The following is a 19,447-nucleotide window of genomic DNA, read 5'->3' as shown; positions in this document are numbered from 1 at the left end:
AACCTGTTTATACCTGTCCATCATATACAGGTATTCAACTGAAACCTCACATCTCATAACCTACAGTGGTATATATAAAATGGCAAACAAGTAGTGGCTACTTTGTTGGCCATGCAAGTGCAACTGCCCGGTAGTTAACCAACCAGATTCAGATAAACAAGTAGACAAGGTCCAGCTAAAGGCACAATTAAAATAAAACACACATATGAGCAAATAAACAAAAAAACAAAAATGAGGTTACTTAGTCCTTATAAGTGCATAAACCATAATACATACAGTAAAACCTGACAGCCTCAAGACAATAAAGTGACCATGTTTCTGACAATTATAGAGACTGTGACAAGTTGCAGTTATCAGGAAAAAAATGACAAACATTTGCTGGTCCCAGCTTCTCAAATGTGAAGATTTACTGCTTTTTTCTGTTTTCTGTTGTTGTAAATTTCCTCTTTTTTGGTTTTGAATTGTTGGTCAGACAAAACAATCAATATGTAGACATCAACTTGAACTCTGAGAGCTTGTGATGAGCATTTTTTAAATATCTTATAGACTAACTGATCAATTCACAGATTAATTTATAAGGGAAGCAATCAAACTAAGCTAATAGCTAATTGCAAATAAATCGGACGTAAAATTTATGATACATTATTAACCACATAAATTGAAAAGCAAGTCTGGCCACAGCAGCGACTTGTATACGCATTAAAAAATACCATAAAGCCATAACATACTGTACATCATGTATGTCATGATATAAACATTTTCACACCATCACAATATGTACAATCAAGATAAAGCCTGATTTGTGTGTGCAGTAGACATGTGCTCTTTACACTGAGGTGGAACGAGGCGCTCTAAATGAGAGGAGATTAAAGCAGCAACATTCACAGCCACCTCACCCTCACAACCCACCACCATCACCCATAAATCTAAAAGAAATGCATTATACAAGCAATAAACACAATGACATATTCTGCCTTGTGATGATTGTATTTTGCTCCTTTTGCAGCACACTGGTAAAGGAGTCTCATTGGAATTCATGAAATAGTTTTATCATGGTGCAGCGCTGTAAAATCAATACATTAACTGTGCCGGGGGGGCTAACTCTCTCAGGAGATTGTGTTTATGCACCCTGACCCATTACACAAAGTGTTGTGCATTACATTTAAATTGGAGGAATTATCTACTACATACATACTAGATACATGTAGCATGATACATGGAGTGGCTTAGGCTCATTGTATTGTGCTACAGTAAGAGGGCAGGAGCAGCAAGTGTGTTCATGTTTCACTTTTTTTTTGTTTTGTACCATGTTTATTGGCCGCATTGTACAGTGCATATAAATAATGACTGGGATGTACTGTCTTTACACCATCTGTATTGTGTATGTGTGTTTTCCACTGTAATGTAAACTTTCTTCACAGTGTGAGCTCTGATATGCATGCATCATGTACAGTAGATGTAAACAGACTAACCGCAGAAAAATGGGAGAACTGTTTCTAACACGGCAATACTTCTAGTGTGTGCGTTTAGATGTGTTAGGTGTGTGCATGTTCCCATGTGTGCGTGGATTTGTGTTGTGCTGATGGGCTTATTATTTTATGGACTGCTGCTCTCTTAGTGCTCCTGTGGATGTGGCAGGCGAATAAAGATTGAATTAAGATAAAAAAATATAGGAGGATGGCGCCCAGAGAGCCTGCAGCAGGAGAAAGAGATGTTGTCTGCCGTTTATTTATTCCACTTTCTGTTGATTATTGGAAACGGTGGTACCAAGATTCACATTTCCATATTTTCGGTAATAAGAACACACAAAATTTTATGCTAAAAATTCAACCACTTTCCTTTCTGAAAAAAAGTAGAGAATATTGAATTAATCATGCATATTGGAATACATCAGCATCAATTATTAGTAGACAAGTGTTAGTCTGTTACTGTTGCTCTGTGAGATGGAATAAAATGTCTCCCGCTGTGTCTCTCACATATTGGCTCAAACTGAAATGTCAAATATTTTATTGGGACTAAAGCTGCTAAAGCCTTGTGTCACCTTCAGTCTCACCAATATCATATTGGTCTTTCTTTTGACTTTGCTTCTCCCTGAAGTGGGGGTGAAGAAAATGAAAGGAGGAGGATGCAAAGCTCCAGATATTGGGAATGGTATTTTGGGGAGCCTCAACTTCGAGGATTGACCAGCAGTCATAATATTTACAAAGAGGTTAGATTGACTTTTTGAAGAAATCAATATGTGATATAGACTACATGCTGTTGTGAGCCTGGGAGGTAATGGGATATTTGCAACGCTTGGCTAACAGGACTCCATGCCTGTCTCTGGTTATTTCTCTCTTTGTCCTTTCACTTTTCCAGCTCCCTCACTTCACCCTCTGCTTCGCCTCCCTTGATAACACGAACAGACATTATAATGGACAATGTTAATAATTAATGTCAGAGCAATTGGAGACAATTAAGTGTTTTGACTGGACCATTAATTTTCCTGTGGCTGTTGGTGGGGGAGCAGACAGGGAGAGAGCCCATCTGTAGAGGCAGGCGACCCTCCGATCTTTTTCCTCAGAGGTGTACCTGGTCAGCCACGCCGCCATCCATCCGCCCCTGGAGTAGCTGCAGGTCTGTTACGCTACAAACTGGCCATGAATCCTGGCCGCTACTTTCACTCTCCATAGTAAATCACCTCTTTGACTGGGGGACTCTTCCCGGAGACAGTGTCAGTGCAAATGTTACTGAAGCATGTTCCTGCGATTGCATCTGTGTATTCCACATACTATAGAGGTATTTGTGAAGCTGCAGTATCTATCTGGCATATCAGCCCATGTAATCTGATGTATCTGTGAGTTTGTGAGGGGAGGAGTGCTGATAGGTGTGTGGGAGGATGTGTGAGACTGTGTGTGTTTGCCTGTGCTTGTACATTATTTACTGTACATGCATATTAAGTCGTTTTTGCCTGTATGTCGTTCAAGCCAACATGTTTGTCCTTGGTGTTTGCTTTGACTTGTGTATTTATTTAGTCAAAATTGTAATTACTAAATTTTACTGTATTTTTCTGCAGTGACATGTAGCATTCCCTACATCAGTGTGCTCCAGGGTTCTAATATCTGTGTGGGTGAGCACTAAAAATTGTTCGTTACAGTGGTGGTTCCCAATCTTTTCTGTCCGACGTATGCCCACAGCCCTATCAGTACCCGTTTATCATAAGCTTTGATAGATGGGATGGCTATTTGGTATTGTTCTGTGTTTCTGACTAGTTTTTATGCAGTCTTAATCAACTTACAGTTGACTCAGGTTCATGGAAAACTGAGGCATGTCTTGTGCACACTACCATAGTAGTACTCAAAGTTATTGTTATTGACAATAACTATAAAGATCAGCATCACACAAATTGTAAACTTACTGTGTGTTGATTTTACTCCTAAACACAAACATGTGGATATGTATTATCAAATCATAATTTCTATTTTTTCAGCTCATTATCTGAGTCTCACAATTTTTCCACGTACCCTCAGGTAACTGCAGAAGTACCCCTTGGGATACAAGTACCCCTGGTTGGGAATCACTGCATTACAAGACTACCTGTTGCTGTGAAGTTTGACAGTATCACCACAACTGGACCCAAAGAGAGACAGCTAACACTAGCTTTGTAGAAGAAATAACACTTTTTTTCTCTTACAAATGAAAAGCTATATTAATGAGCAATAAAACGCACCCTGGCTCAATTCAACATCCTCTGGGGTTTTGCTGTTACAGTCTTACTTGTTGACCAGTAGCTTATGGTGGCCAATGTTAGCAAACTTGTTGTGTAACTGACATTTTGCACACTATGACTCTGGTCTACTTGTGCTACTGTTATACTTAGCATGTACCTGTAATTGTCACTAGTGGCCACAGTGGTTGTAATTTCATAAAAGTTACAGAGTCTAACTTCAAATCTCGGTTGATAGGCAATGATATGTGGACTATTCAAAATTATGTGTTTCAGTCATGCACCGCACAAACAGAACTATTTTATTCTCTTAAGAAAATGAAAAAATATACACAATAGCTGCAGTATACTTAAAGTTTATATTTTATATTTAAAATTTCAGTTTGACTTTAACAAGTGGATGGAAGAGTTGTGTTCATCATAACATCCGTATGACTTAGTGTAAATGCTCAGGTTGCTGTTTGTGTTACTGTCCTCATGACGGATGCTGCCATCTCCTGCTATCACATAAGCACACATGATGGGCTTACCTAACCCCAGAGGACTGATTTTGTAACGTGCGTGATTGGCCGACCTCTCCAGAGAATGTCAGTTCGAGGAGACAGCATGTTAGACTATAATCACACAAGTCTGACCTGACATATCATGACACTCCCTGCCATGGCCCCGCCACTCAGCACGGCTGGGCACAAGTTGCTAAGCAACAGGCCACAGGAATGTCAAAGGCTCCGACATGAGGAAAAGCTCGACAGACGTGACAAACATGGAGGACCGGGGGGGTGACAAGGTGTTCCTCTGCGCAAAAATACACCTCTTTCTCTGTCTAACCTTGTCACACATGCTGCTGCCGTTCAGCATCATCTTTCTCTTTCCTTGTTCCTTCCTGTCTCCAGGAAGAGTCCCCCAGTCAAAACATGTGTAAGAGAATTTAACTCGGATGTACTCTGGTTTGTTGCGCTGACGGATCAGAGACAGGATCTGTGTTTTAACTGGTCCTGCTACACGGCGCCTTGTGTTTTTCAGCATTTATCATGTTTATAGTGTTGACTACTGTGACAGTGGAGCACTAGGGAGACTTCTGGTGTTAATTAAATTGTCAGTGAACACCTTGTTAGTCTGATGATTGTACTGCAGATATATTGAGGTGTTAGGCTTGTTAAAAGGCACAATTGGTGATCTAAATGCAAACAAAAGTGTCACCCCAATAAGTACCTGCTATCACTTTAAAACTGATCAAATTCTTCAGTTAAATCTGAATATACTTACAATTTACAGTCCAAAAATTACTGACTCTAGTGATTGACTGATTATTCTCTCTCTTTTATCTAACAGGGGATACAACAATACAACAGAACAGTAAGTACAGTAAGGAGAATGTAAACTTTGATAATTAATTAATTATTTATTTATTATTTAATTTATTTTAATCTTAGTTTTGTTTTTATGTTGTTGTTTGGATGGTTCTTTTTTGTTACGGAGTGTAGTTGTATGCTATTTTTATCAATAGTTTTATGTCATGGGTATTTATTTTGTGTGTTTTAATAACCAGTGCTGGTTAATTAGGATGGGAGCACAGTTATTTCCATGTTTTTATGGATTAATAAACTTAACCTTGACTGGGCTTTAATCTCCATAATATTTCTAAAAATAAATGCATTCATTCTCTTTCAGACGTGGCTAAATTTGAAGATGCCAAGATTGTGTATTTTGTATCTTGAGTTTCATACAAATTTCATCAGAATGCGAAGGCTTCTTTTGCTTGTCTTTTGTTTGTTTGGTCTGAGCTTGTTGACTTCATCTGACAAGCCTGGCCTGACCTCAAACAGCCACTCAGGTTGAGCTGGACCGAGACAGAGATGGAAAACGAGGTCAGGTCTAATCAACATTGCTGTCATGATTATGTCCAGTTCACTCCAACCTGTAACCAGGCAACAGGCAGGGCTGCCACAAAGCCGATGTGACAGTGGCAGGTAGATTGAATGTGTAAGGGTGGACAGGAAGCTTGGGTGGGTGGGTGAAGGGGCTGTTTGGCCCAATGTAGCCTAGTTCTGTCCAGCCTGTCACACTCGCCTGCCCCAGCACTCTGTACAGGGATCAGCCGTTGCACACGCAAAGGTGGGCACTTTAAACAAAAACATTAGCCCTTATCTTGTTTTGTCCTCATAGCAAAAGACAGTGCATCAACATTATCACTTACTGAGATAAACACAGGTCAGGAAAACGTTTTGATCTCATTCCATTAAACAATATGCTTAATTTAGCTCTGGGCTGAAAGGAGCACAGGAGGTCTACAGCAGCCAGAGACAAAACACTGTACAGGAATCCTAATGCAAGGCTGGATTTAAGAGTCAAAGCCTTTCTTTTGTAAATGTGGTCACATTCACAAAGCCCTCTAATGTGCAGATATGCCTTAAGCACCCAGTTTAGGAAAATATGTTTAAAATATTATGTCCTTTTTAAAACTCATTTTCTATAAAGAAATTGTCAGAAACATTTTTATAATAGCTGCATTAATGCTTACTGTATTTTAGTGAAGTGCATGTAATAATTCAAAATAGTTGTATGTAAGTAGGTTACATACAACTAGATTTTTAAGACTTCAAATGATCTTAAATATAACAACAAACAGTATAAGCAGTGGCAAAGTGTATGGACACAAGATTATGCCTCTACTATAACATACAAATCAAAAATCGAATGTGTTTACAGCATGTGTGTAGACTCAGATCAGATCAGAACAGTTTGTCACAATTTTAAGACAGCATGACAGTGCTGCTCCTGACAGCACAGGTGTTGCAATGACAAGTTAAATTTCTGCAATTTTCTGCACTTTTACTCTGCTGCTGCTGTTGCTGCTGTTTGTATTGGTTAGAGGCTGTCCGCTCTGAGCTACACAATTCCCTTTACTCTCAATGCTCAGCTGGAGCTCATGCTTTCCATCACTCATCTGGACCAGTACGATGCAGCAAATTAATATGTATATTCTTTGAAATATGCCAAATGAAATTTATATAAGAATTTAACACATCTAAGGCTGTCAAATCATTCTAAGATTTAGTCATTATGAGTAAAAACTGTCTATAAAAATATGAAAGTCAAACTTAAACTGTAAATCCCAAATCAGTGAGTAAACTTCTCGATACCAAACCCAACTCTTCCTCTTATATTATTACTAAAAGCTGGCTGGAGCTTAGTTTCTTGGATGATGAACCAAACTAGAAAATTTCATTATTCAGAAGCACAGTGTATCCAGGGTTAAGGACAATACCAGTGTATTTTTTTCTATCACCATTATTGCCCCAGAAGACTCCAAATGTGCCAATTTAAGAAATAAATGCCCCTGAAAATTACTTCAATGTTCAAAAATGACGAGGATAATGGATGTTTTTTTTCTGTTTTCTTCCTAAATTGGCCAGTAGGCATTAATAGTGGAAGAAAAGAAATAAAATCACACTGATATTATGCTGAGACAAAACACCTTGTGAATGCAGGTCCTGATAAAGAGGACACTTACCACGGCCTTCTGCGGACGTCGTACAGGTCAATCTTGTTGGGTGCCCTCCATGGAGTGGCTGGAGAGAGCAAGAAAACAAGTTATATGCCGTACAGTGCACTGTAGGATATTTCAGATCAGATTAGATCAAAGTAATCATAATTTCATTCTGTCTATCGAGTTACCAGTACAGCCATCTGATAAGAGATTGCCAATGTTCTGCAGCCGAGGAGCCCTAGGGTCAATTTAGACTTTATCTTGCCGTGAGTTATAAGGCAGACTGTTGACTCAGTACCCTGCAGCCTACCTGGGTAGTATCGTGTCACTCCTGTGGCACTGCCAAACACCTGCCAGCGCAGAGAGCTGTCGTCCCGACGGTTTTCAATGAAGACCCTCTCCAGCGCCTGTGTCCAATTTAACTCATTTAGGATGACTGGGGCTGTAGGAACACACACACAATGAGACTCACAATAGTGAATTGGCAAATATAGTAAAGTCTTATTGTTTTCTGGTTGAACAGTTTACACAGAAAAATGCTCGGTTTTTCAAAAGTAGAAGATAAAGTTTAAGCAACAGTTTTTCACCCAAGAGGATACTATAAAGCTCAGTTTTCAGAAAAACAAGGTCCTCTTGTGATGAGCACAACTCAGATTATACTGGTTATAAAAAATGAAGAAAATGTAAATGAGTTGCTGATTATGTGCCATAGTCCCTCAAAGTAAGTATAAAAAAATTAAATGCTTAAACTACAGGGGCAGAAAATAGTTTTTTATAATCCGATTTAAACCCACAGTTTTGCATTATTGATTTTTTTGCACCTGTTTTTCAATATTGAAATTAAACAGATACATTCCATGAGTTTTAAATAAATAACTCAAATAATGAGCCCTAAATATAGTGTAACCAAAATGCAAAACACCAGGTTTTTTTCTCTGTTAGTAACCCAAAGGTCAACTCTCCTTGCTGAACAACCTTGTCCGGGCCAGCAGCAGTAAGCTGAGCACATAAGAATGGATGTATGCAGGCAGCTCGGCCGGCGGTAGCCGTCTGAGCAGGGCATCAGTCTAATCTGGGGAATCTCTGAGGAGTGCAGAGGAGGAATCTGAGATGACCTTGGAGGAGGTCATATGTCACTCGCAGCATGTGGAGGCACTTCTGAATTTTTGGGAACAGTCAAATCCAAACAATTTCTACAAATGTCCATGAATGTGTGTTTGATGATGTGTGGGTGCTTGGTGATTGGGAGAGAAGAGAGGAGAAAGTTGTGAAAAAGAAAGAAAAAAAGTACCAGTCTGCTTGTGCATGCGCGGCTTAACGCATCAATGTGTGTGTTTTGAGTTAAAACGTAGGGTCACAGATATATCTCACAGGTCAGTGATACTCTGTGAAATGAATTTATGGTTGTGGAGAGAGGTATTCATCATCTAGTCAACAAGAAGGGGAATAACACGCTGCTGCTGGTGGTGGAATATCACTACTACCACGTCAATATGTGTCTTGTTTCGCCTCTACCTCAGACTCTTGTAACTTATATTGTATTTACACTGTTCTCATTTTTCTTTCACTTTCTGACGCAGATTATGCTTTTTCTATCCTTACAACATGAATCAACATGCATCCACACACACACACGCACACAAATGCTTTCAGTCTGTGTTTAATAGCTAAGCTGAAGTCAGAAGATGGGGAGTGCAGAGGTTTAATAGCCACCTGATTAAAGAGGAAACAAGATGAGGCACTGAGCTGAAGAGAACTTCATTCGCTTCTCTGATTTAATTAGTCAGCCAACCAAAGATAGACAAGCCTCTGAACAGACAAGGCCAGCTTTTCTCAACCCCTTGTTTGAATTTCACACAAATAAACGATCGTTATCCACTTTTCCTATGCTTTTCAATTACTGCTCAACCTTTGACGAGCTGTCAGTTTAGAGGTAAGCAATGCACCGTCAACCTTCCCCCATCCACTGCATACCTCCTTTACTGTAAGCTGAGAGCCTCTGAATAATCACAATCAGATGAGAGTACCTAAAAATCATAATATTGTTTTTATTTTTTCAGCCGAATGCTCAAAATTGTAGCTCAAAACAAAAGCTAAGTTTCATTACTCTCTAGCATCCTGTAAAACAAATGCACAAAAACACACACACATGCGCGCACACTCACTACAGCAGCACTAAGCAGTGTCTGGAGGATAGGAATATATGAAAGCCAAATTGCTGCCATCACCAAAGGGAGCTCCTCAACATGTTTTTCTCAAAATTCATAGACATAAACACAAAGGAAGAATGGAGGAGGATAGAAGCAGCCCTACAGATGGGGATAAACATAAAAACACAGAGAAAGGGGGAGGGCGATTGATGGAAAGCAACCCAGAAATTAACACGAATGAGTGGCTGCTTTCACAGCCCAAAAAGGCAATTTTTCGCCCATGAGGGAAGGAGAAAGAAAAACAAAACAAAAACACTAAACAAACTTCACTTAAAACTCCTGAATTGTACATGGCAGAATCTAAGACATGATTGAGGTCAAAGAAGTGATTATTTGACGTGTTTTCAAATTATGTAAGAAATGTCAGATCACCTTTGTCCTTTGCTTAGTAGGTGAACAACTTGCTGGTGAAAAACAAGTTGTTAATCACTGTTTTATAGTTGGCGTCATTGGACAGCTGAAGCTTCATCATCATTGTAAAACATCACTTGATTTATTGGAAAACAATATTTTCTATCTTGCCAATCTAATGCTTTGTCAGCTTTTTGTTATGTGGTTATTTGGTGACTCATTCCTGAAGAATGTGTGCCAGGGACATTTCTGCTGCAAACCTAATTGCATTCTACCAGAATTAGAAAGTAAAACAGCTTTATACTCTATCTCATATAACACAGTGTTTACATTTGCCAGGGGTCCAGATGGTGTGAAGAACTAGAAAGAGTGAACTAGAGAGAGAAATTAGTGAGACTCAGTGTCTCTGCCATTTTGACTATGAATTTTCAAACTTGCCACAGTCGCTCCCATGACTCCCCATTCACTTCAGCAAGACCAGTGGCTATATTTTACTGATGTTTGTGTGGAGATTATCAGGGAACCAAACCATGCATTTCAATTTCATCTGGCGACATGCAATACTCTGTGGTCAAAGAGCCATCTGATTAATGTGTAAAAAGTATTATCCTTTAAGCATGAGCTATCACAGCAGGTTGCAGCTGTGGTAGCCTGTGTGCTGTGAAGTCCTGGGTCCTCTTATCTGGAGAGGCACTGGGTCTGTAATGATAGCTGTCCTAGACAGGCCAAGGACAAAGAGACACCCTGCGACCTCTGTTTAAAACTAGCACCATCTCAGCTACCTTGACTAACATCATGGCTCTGGCTATGCAAGAAGGATTATCAGAGGCATTGTTGCTCAGGGCTGCACACACACCCACGAGCTACAGTGTGTTTCCTGAAAGTTTGTGTGTGCATGATGTATCTACTGATGGTGGCAGGAAGTGTTGCTCAGTCTTGGTCTTTCAATCGAGTGTAATAAGACGGACCAAAGTGTATGTGTGTTCATGTTGCTAGTGGAAACTAAACCAGTCAGATGCACATGTGAGCCACCTCTACTGTCAGGCCAACTCTTCAAATACACACAGACAGAAACATCTGCAGGTGATCTCTACAGAAAAACAGGCACATCAGAGATAAGAGAACATAGCAAACTAATTCTCTTTGATTTATTCGATGAGGATATGCCGTGACTTCTCTGGACAGTTGATAAAAAGACAAATTTCCCTGGGGAATGCTTACACAGGCAGACAGGGCCTCCGAGCGCTGTGTTGGGCTCATCTTTCACATGAAACGCGCCTCTCTCTGATATCTTTAAAAGGTAATTCATCAGCATGCCGCTCCCCTGACATTTAGAGCACCCTTGGCTTTACCCCTTTATGGAGCAAGACTGCACACCAAGTAGGGAAACAATAATGAGTGGAATTTATGGAGCATCTCAGCGTGAGATCATTTCTCAACTTCCCCCACCACCACCTCTATTCTATCCAACACCCCCATACACAGACTATTCACACTGATATACCCGAGATAAAGAGCCATCCAAACCGATCTGCGTCTTATGCCCTGTATTAATCCAACATTATATAAATAGGTTCATGCATTTACTGTACACATAGAGCAGAAAAAAAGGCACAGTGGCCTGTAATACATCATAGCGGAACACAAGTGGTCCCTCATAAGAAATCCATAATGGTAATGGGGCTAAAGCTATTAGCTAAGTCCCTTTGGAGAGTCATAAACATTATCTGTCATCGCCATAAAGCGTTTACATATTCTACTTTTAACACAGAGTGAAGTGGTAGTGCTGTAGTTCAGTTCTACTTACTTTGACATATAGGTGACATTACTCACACAGACAGGTGGGGTAACACAGAGACAAATACAGCTTGTTTTGAATCTTGAGTTAATATACAGACAGCATATTTTTCCCAAAGTCATATCTTAAGGGAAGGTTATTTTTCATACTCAACTAATGCATGAAAATATGAGGAGTTAACATTGTTTGTAATTCACTGACAATTTATAGCTTTCCACATAATTTTTGGCAGTAAAATCGAGTAAGGAGAGATTATCTCAGAAAACCATTGGTCATTTCACTTAAAGGGTCAGTTCACAATTTCAAAAAACATATTTTCTCACTTACCCTTCTGCTATTCAGCAAACAGATTGTTAGATAGTTTAATTTAGATACATTTTTCTAGATTTTGAAACAATGGTTGTTTGTGGTGCTCATAGCATTAAAAAGTGACATTTACTAAATTAAACAGCAGAAAGTATTTCGAGTGATAGTGTCCCAGTTACGCTGGACAATTTGAAGACCTCACTGTGAGCAGTTTTCAAATAATACTCAAGATAAGTGAGAAAATGTTTTTGTTGTAATTTGGTTGAACAGACACCGTAAAACATGCACTTTGATAAACCCACACCTTCATGCACAGTTCGAGGTCATTACAAACCAGCATCTCTGCATCTGCATGTACCACCTCCTTCTGTGTCTCTCTGTATTGTCAACCCAATTCCTTCTCCATCTCCACTCTCTCCTGTTTCCGCCCTGTCTCTCCTTCTTTCCTCTCATTTCAGGACGGCTTTGTGGCCTGACTGAGTGATAAAGAGCCTGAACCTTAAACATTTCATCCTGCAGAAGAAATGGTGGCAACAGGAACTGGCAGCAGCTCACACATCCACAAAGACGAGCTAAAACAAAGTTTAAGCCTTCCCAGAGAAAATGTGTCTTTTTGTAGCGTTGGTTGAGAAAAAAAGAACGTTCAGAAAATCCTGTATAACCTCATTTGTATTCTTTGAAGTGCACTTTACAAAATGGTCTCCAAGAATTTCTTTGCAACTGAAACAGCAGCATTAACTAATTAAAATTAAAATTAATGCGCAGGATTCCAGTAGTTTCACTCACGAATAGCATTTAGTACGAGTGTATTAGTCATTGAGGACCTCAGTTTTGCTAAATGGTAATCTCAGACTGTGAAGGGGGTAGACATATGGAAATTCCTCTGAGGAGGGATGATTATTCAATATACAGAATAAGACAGAAGGGAGAGATTTTACTACACCTCCAGAGTGCTCCTCCAAATATTTTTTCTAATTAAAGAAGAGCAGTAAATAACAAACACATGAAATGTAATTTGTGAGCCTGGTGGTGAGTGAAGTGGAGTTTGCTGTGCTGACTGTTCTAATTAGTGTGCGGGTAAATGATAGTGCCCCTTCACTGGGCACACACTATAGGGGTGGATGGGTGAGGGGCAGAGAGAGAAAGATGGAGTTTGTAAAGTCATGAACGACAGAAATACAGCCCGCAGTGTTTATACTGTCTTTCTTCTCTTTTGGTTTAACTTTAAATCCTATTTCCCTTATCCCCACTCTCTCTATCGCTTTCTTTTCTTTTTTTTGCACTTTTACTCTTTTTCTGTTTTTTTTTTCTTTCACAAATCACTTTTGCTTTTTTTCCACACATTTAAATCTGGTTTGATGTTGAGAGGGGCTGAGTTGATCTCCAGTGTGGCGTGAGCTGGTTGACAGGGAAGCTTCCTCCACTGGAAGGAACCTGGGGCATGTGAAACGAATACAGCCTGCATGTACTGTACACACACACACACACACACACACTCAAAAAGACGACATTGTACATTCAGCTGAAGCAAATCTCAAGATTCACAGCTTATAAATTTAATATGACAAATGTAGCAGATAGTAAAGTGAGAGCATTCACTAATTGGAGCCACAGCACATAATTCGACTAAGTAACAAAGCATAACTCTCATCTCTCTCCTTATCACTTCCCTTTCCTTTTGTGAACACACCTGAGTCTGTCTATCAAAAGTCGCCTTTGTCCCTCTAGTACCAGGCGAGCGGACTTCTCTCCAGAGCCATTTTAAATAAGTTGAGAGGTAGTTTCACTCAAATGAAACCCTGCAGATGCAAATCTTTCTCTTCTTTTCAAATCTTATATGACACTGCGTTGACTCTCTATCTGCTGTATCTGTTGCATTCAATTTTCCACTGCACATTACATACACCCCATGCAATTTGCTCTTTACAAAAGGTGAACTGGATGATTCTTTGCCAGGAGCTTCCCAGAGGGGATCCAACCCCAAACCAGACAGTGTAGTAGCAAAATGGAGGCTAACATTCAAAGGGCAGGAAGTAGAAGCTTGCTGCTGGTTTAGGCACTGATTTGGGGATTTTTTCTCTCTCTTGTTAATTAAAGTCCCATAAATAATTAAGCATTTTAGCCTACACATTGTTTATACTTTAGTTTACATTACTGCTAACCACTCTCCAAAGCATAACATTTTTGCTTAATTTCCTTCATAGTTTGAGATAGGTACATCACAAAAGTTAACATTTTCTTGCATGTATTTAATTTTGGTGAAATATGTTATATATATGTAAGCTGCAGGAATGTATCAAAAACTTCCTTGTTGCTGTCTTCATGGACACTCCAACTACAACTAGAGACTACTTTACTGAATCTAGCTCTTAAAGCTGCTAATTCATATTTTTTTAATCGAATGACTAAGTCAATTTGATTGGTGTTGCTTGTAGTGATGAACCTTCAGTAAATTATCAACCAACTCTGAGGCTCCCCTCAGCTCTATGGAGCTTTTTAGCATCTTTCAGCTAATTGTTTTGGTTTTACAGCCCGCAACTGTTTTGGTTCACTCGCATCAACCCTGTTTCCAGATGCAGCAGGCAGCTTCAGTGAAAAAGCTCTAAAAAACTCACGGTACACAACCTGCTGAGCAGTAAATGGCAGACAGACAACGTTTGCAACTAACAGGTGAACATAGTGGAGAGCCAGGTATCTTCCTCAGGAGTTGGTGGAGACCAAAAACTACAAGGAGAATGAATATTGGACTTCCATCTATAAAGGTCAACAGAAACATAACTCTAAAAGAATTCTAATGTTGTGGCCATCTGCTGGATGTGTAAATAAGCAACTGTTTGCTAACAAGTTTGCTATATTAACTTACAAGGTGATAGTATGTCAGTGTTGTGCTAACAGCTTTTTTCCGCTGCTCCCAAGTGGCCAAAGAAATCATCCTCAAATTCAACATGGAAAACAAGGGCTGCATAAAAGGTAGAAAATCAATCTCAAAAATGATGGTACATTGGAAAATGCTGGCAATATGTAAATCTAGTTTTGTCATTAGTAACCTAAAACATGTAAATCTACCAGTATGGTCCTAAAACTAAGAAAGGAGCAGTGGTTGGAGCAACTGGAGAGGTAAGTACAGGGAAGGGTGATAATGATGGTTGTAGTGTGTGTGTGTGTGTGTGTGTGTGTGTGTGTCCGTGTCCGTGTCCGTGTGTGTGCGTATGTGTGTGGAGGGTGGGTTAATCGCTCCATGCAAAACATTTAAGCTCTGCTCTTTCATCTGCACACAGTTAGCCAGTCCTCGCCATTCATTTCTGACAACCAAGTTTCTCACTGTGCCTGACTACAATAGCAAACTGACAAGACGACGTTAGGCTGCTGGAAAGGCGCCGCATGCAGCAGATTTAAACTTCAAATTTAATGAAAGGACTTCCCACATTCACTGGTGGTTTTCTTTATTCCCTGCTGGGAACAGTGTCTGCTTATTCTCATACAAACACTAATGTAGTCATACACTATGTGTACACTATATACACCAATTTCTACCTTTTTAAAAAGACTGATTTATAACCTTCTGTATATTCAGCATGCTATAATATACATGCAACTGTAGAATGACCCAATCTGGCTTAGTATCCTCAATCTACAGCGTGAAACTCGGCTCAATTACCAGCGAGATTCCACTGAATCTACAAAATAGTCGCCAAAGAATAATTTGTATATTCCCTCCCTGTTTTCATCCTTATTTTTCAGTGATTACTTTAAAGATTATATTCCCAGAGCCCTTCCTCTGCAATTATTCAGCAAATCCCTGCCTCTTCCTCACCATTTCCCTAACATTCGCTGGGAGAATAAAACCTGTTTCTCCATAGACGACACCACCCACATCCATTTATTCCTTTGTGGCTGTGTTGCAATGTCCATTCTGTAATAAGCAATGATAATTAGAAGAAAACTGTATGAATGTTTGACCTAAGCTAATTAGAAAGTTTGCAGACTTGGCAGCAGGAATCAGCAGTGGGATAATGAATCATAAAATGGTTCATTACTGCGCTCAGGGAACACTCTCAATCTCAATAAATGGACATGGGGCCTAGCAGACAAATCAAACCAGGACGCATGCACTGCCTCATTTAGCTGCTGAAAGGATCACAATAAAAAAAAAAGAAAAAAGAAAATGCTTTTTTTTGGAATGGTTTCTATTATTATCTATTATCGCCACCTTTCTTTCTATCTTTCCTTCTATCTGTGCCTCTCTCTCAGTCCATCTCCATGGACACCCATTTTGCTGTGACTGGCAATTCATGCAGCCATTTTCTGGAAAATACTCAATTTCTTCAGTGCATTAACAATGTGTACAAATCAAAGCAAGCTACTCCAACAACAACACAGAGCACGAAGCTAATAAACACTTGACAATTTCACAACAACTGTTGAACATTATGCTATACATTGGACTGTGTTCCATTCTTCCTTCAGTTTTTTATTCTCTGCCTTTCCTCTGGCCTCCCCCTGAGGAACGAGAGCTGAATCTACCCACTCACACTGCTTCTCTTCTGCTAATCCTAAACCTGAAGATATACTGTAGATCCAGACCTCTCCAGACCCTGAGGACAACATTAGTTTCCTCAGACATCCTCTCCAAGGCACCCTGCAGGCTCCCACTGGTGGGACCAGAGCAGAACACGACAAACAGATAATAATGCCCTTTCACCATCTCTCTAAAGTAAACGCAGCTTCCATGACATGAACTTGATGTAAATTTCTGTAAGCTAAGTTAGATAAAAGAGGACTTCACCGATTTAGCATTGCACTCATATAACATTGTCGAACTTGTGATGGACAATTAAAAAAAAGGATCAAAATTGATGCAGCAGAACCAGAGATATCGTCTTTTTATTCCGCACATTCTTCTTCCCCGTCAAAACCTGGAGCCTACATGAACCACAATGCACCTCGACCGCCAACAGTTTGGTCAGACATTTGGATTTGTTATGCTAGTAGTGGCTAATGTAGCCTTGAGCTGCTAGCCTCAAGCAGAGATGAGGAGCGGGCTACAGAGGTCTGGTAAGATCATTTCTTTCTAACTCCACACCCGCAGATTCTTTTCATTTTCAAACTTGTAGTCTTCAGCCCCAACCGACGCTGCCTCTAGTGACATCACTTGAGGCAATTTATCAGACATCAAACGGTTCCCAACTTCTTTCACATATGCAATGCTTTGGGGAGTACCCCCCAAGACCTGTAAACAGACTTTGATGTGTAAAATTGGTGGAGTTCCCCTTTAACTTTGTCTACATTGTATTGCGCATTCAACATCTCAAAATTTCAAATATCTATATTTCGTCTTTAAGAATTACTGTACATTTGGGCGGAAACATGTTTTTCAACACTATTTATTTACTACCATCGACTAAAACACAGCACACATGTTCATAATGGAGTTGGCACAAAATTTGCAGTTGGCAATCTCAGCACAACAGACCGCGCAATGGGAGCTAACTACACAACATCAATAGTAAACATTTTTCACAGAAGTGAAAAAACTAATTCCATGCACTGTACCACTCAACTCTTCTAGTCTCCACCAGGCTCAATCAAGAGGCCTTTATTCTTTGACTCATATCTTCACACAGGGGAAGCAGAGCTGGCACAAAATGGCTCCGGGAACAATGTGCAGGCCTGATTGCTCTATTGTGAGTTAGCTGTGGCCTTTGACATCTCCTCCTGCACCACGAGTGTCTAATTCTGACAAGATTTGTCTGGAGACACAGCTGGAGGGCATTGTCACAGACAGGTGCCATACACTGCCTGTTCAACAAAGAAGGCAGAGAACTGGACAATAACAGAAAGAAAAAAATTGCCACTGTGAAAATGGCTGTCTGTCTGCACATGCTCTGGGTTTTGAGTCTTTAAAGAGGCAGGCAGTGAGTGTCCAAAAGGTTAGAGGTGGATAACAGAGGGAACATGCCAAGTGAAATCAGAGTCCCGGAAGGTACATGTGTTCTCTTTTGTCCATTTGGCAGCTGCACACTAAGGAGGGTGTTATGTCCGCAGGGCATTACGGTGCCAGGGAGGAAGGGCAGGGTCCACGAGCGGGGGAAACCATGCCCACGCAGAAAACAAAAATACAGTACAGATCTGGTGACGAGACCGTCTGTCATCTAAAATCATGTTAGTGTGCTAAAGTGCTTGCCGATATAAAAGGAGGGAGAGATTGAGCTGACATACTGAGAGGGGAGAGGTCAAGGCAAAACAGAAGACTGTCATCTATCCACACGGCCCAGCAGGTCTGTATGAAAACCAGGAGGAGACATCTTGGTACATGCATGATACAGGTAGAACTGCTGATAGCACCAACAATCTCCCTATATGCACTATATATTAGAAATTCATGAACTTTTTACCATTTTCGTACAAGGGAGACAGCCAACAGCACAGAATCCAACAATGCAAACATTTTCATTAGTAACAGGTCGCATGCTACGGGCTGGCACACCCAACAAATGTAGATTTTTGTCTTAGCCCTGCACATGTTTGAGAATATTCAGCATACAAAATATACTATAAAGACCCGGTGAAAAAAAAAAAATCAGTTTTAAGTATTTATAATTTAAAATCTTGCAAACATTTATATATTTTTAATGAGTCATCCTGCACTCGGGGGCGTACACATACATCTATTCAATCAATTGTGATTTGGGGCAACTAGCTGACCCCTACCATCATAAAAAACACACTTGACAGCTTGTGGTTCATAGTAACTAGTGGAGTGATACCATGGGTTATGAGGCGCCTTTTAAGATATCAGTGGGCAAAACATTTCCAAAAGAACATGGTTGAGGTCTACTGTATTAATTCTTCCCTCATCCTCTGCTGTATAATCTAACAACACAGGTGAGAGAGGTGTGGGTGAAGGTGCACAGTCTGCTACAGCTTCATATAGTTGATTCCCCAGAAACTTGTGCCATACTCAGTTTGAGCAATCCAATCAAACCCCTGAACAATCCCTGATTAAATGTCTCTGAAAATGATACTTACCCATAATTTAGTTTCACTTAGAAATATGTCACATTATGGAAGCTAAAGACGCTCTATATGCGGTTTCACTGGACCTTTCATGTAACCTCAGCTAAGGTGAAGCTCTGTCAGTGTTCAAGATCATATGTTGCTTGTTGCATGCATTTTACAGTAGAGCCATTTTCTATGTGGTTATTGTGTGTTTGTGTGCAATACTTTTTTCTGCCCATGTAGCGCCACTCACTCAATCAGCTTTCCACAAAGAACACTAATAAAGAACAAGTATTTTTGTATACTTACAGCCTTTGTATATATCTGTAGGAATCTGGACCGCACTGGAAGAGTAGTTGACCTTGTTTTTAAAATTGGGAGCGTCCACAAACTCCAGCTCCAAAGACAGCGAGCTCTCCAGCGGGTTCTCCTCTTCTCCATCCTCCGCCTGCAGACACACACATGCACGCAGACACACACACACACACAAATCTGTGTGAGCATACAAATAAAAATGCGGGATAAAAGAACAGGGGAAACGTGCAAATATAGTACCGCATTCTGTCACCTCCCATATTGTGGCTTTT

General features: G+C 40.1%; 1 protein-coding gene across 4 annotated transcripts in view; it reads right to left on the bottom strand.

Moving 5' to 3' along the window:
• Nucleotides 1-19,447, bottom strand: part of cacna2d2a (calcium channel, voltage-dependent, alpha 2/delta subunit 2a) — a 148,385-nt gene that overhangs the window by 32,673 nt on the left and 96,265 nt on the right. For all 4 annotated transcript variants that reach the window (XM_044216018.1, XM_044216027.1, XM_044216035.1 and 1 more), the window contains 3 exons: nt 19,170-19,308; nt 7,507-7,638; nt 7,221-7,278 (listed from right to left, as the gene is read on the bottom strand). In XM_044216018.1, the coding sequence (XP_044071953.1) occupies nt 7,221-7,278; nt 7,507-7,638; nt 19,170-19,308 (329 nt within the window). The remainder of the gene's footprint in view (nt 1-7,220; nt 7,279-7,506; nt 7,639-19,169; nt 19,309-19,447) is intronic.

Source organism: Siniperca chuatsi, linkage group LG2 (genome assembly GCF_020085105.1).
Source record: "Siniperca chuatsi isolate FFG_IHB_CAS linkage group LG2, ASM2008510v1, whole genome shotgun sequence".
Classification (NCBI taxonomy): Eukaryota; Metazoa; Chordata; class Actinopteri; order Centrarchiformes; family Sinipercidae; genus Siniperca; species Siniperca chuatsi.
The sequence above is the reverse complement of the archived record's forward strand: the minus strand, read 5'-3'. Positions and strand labels throughout refer to the sequence as shown.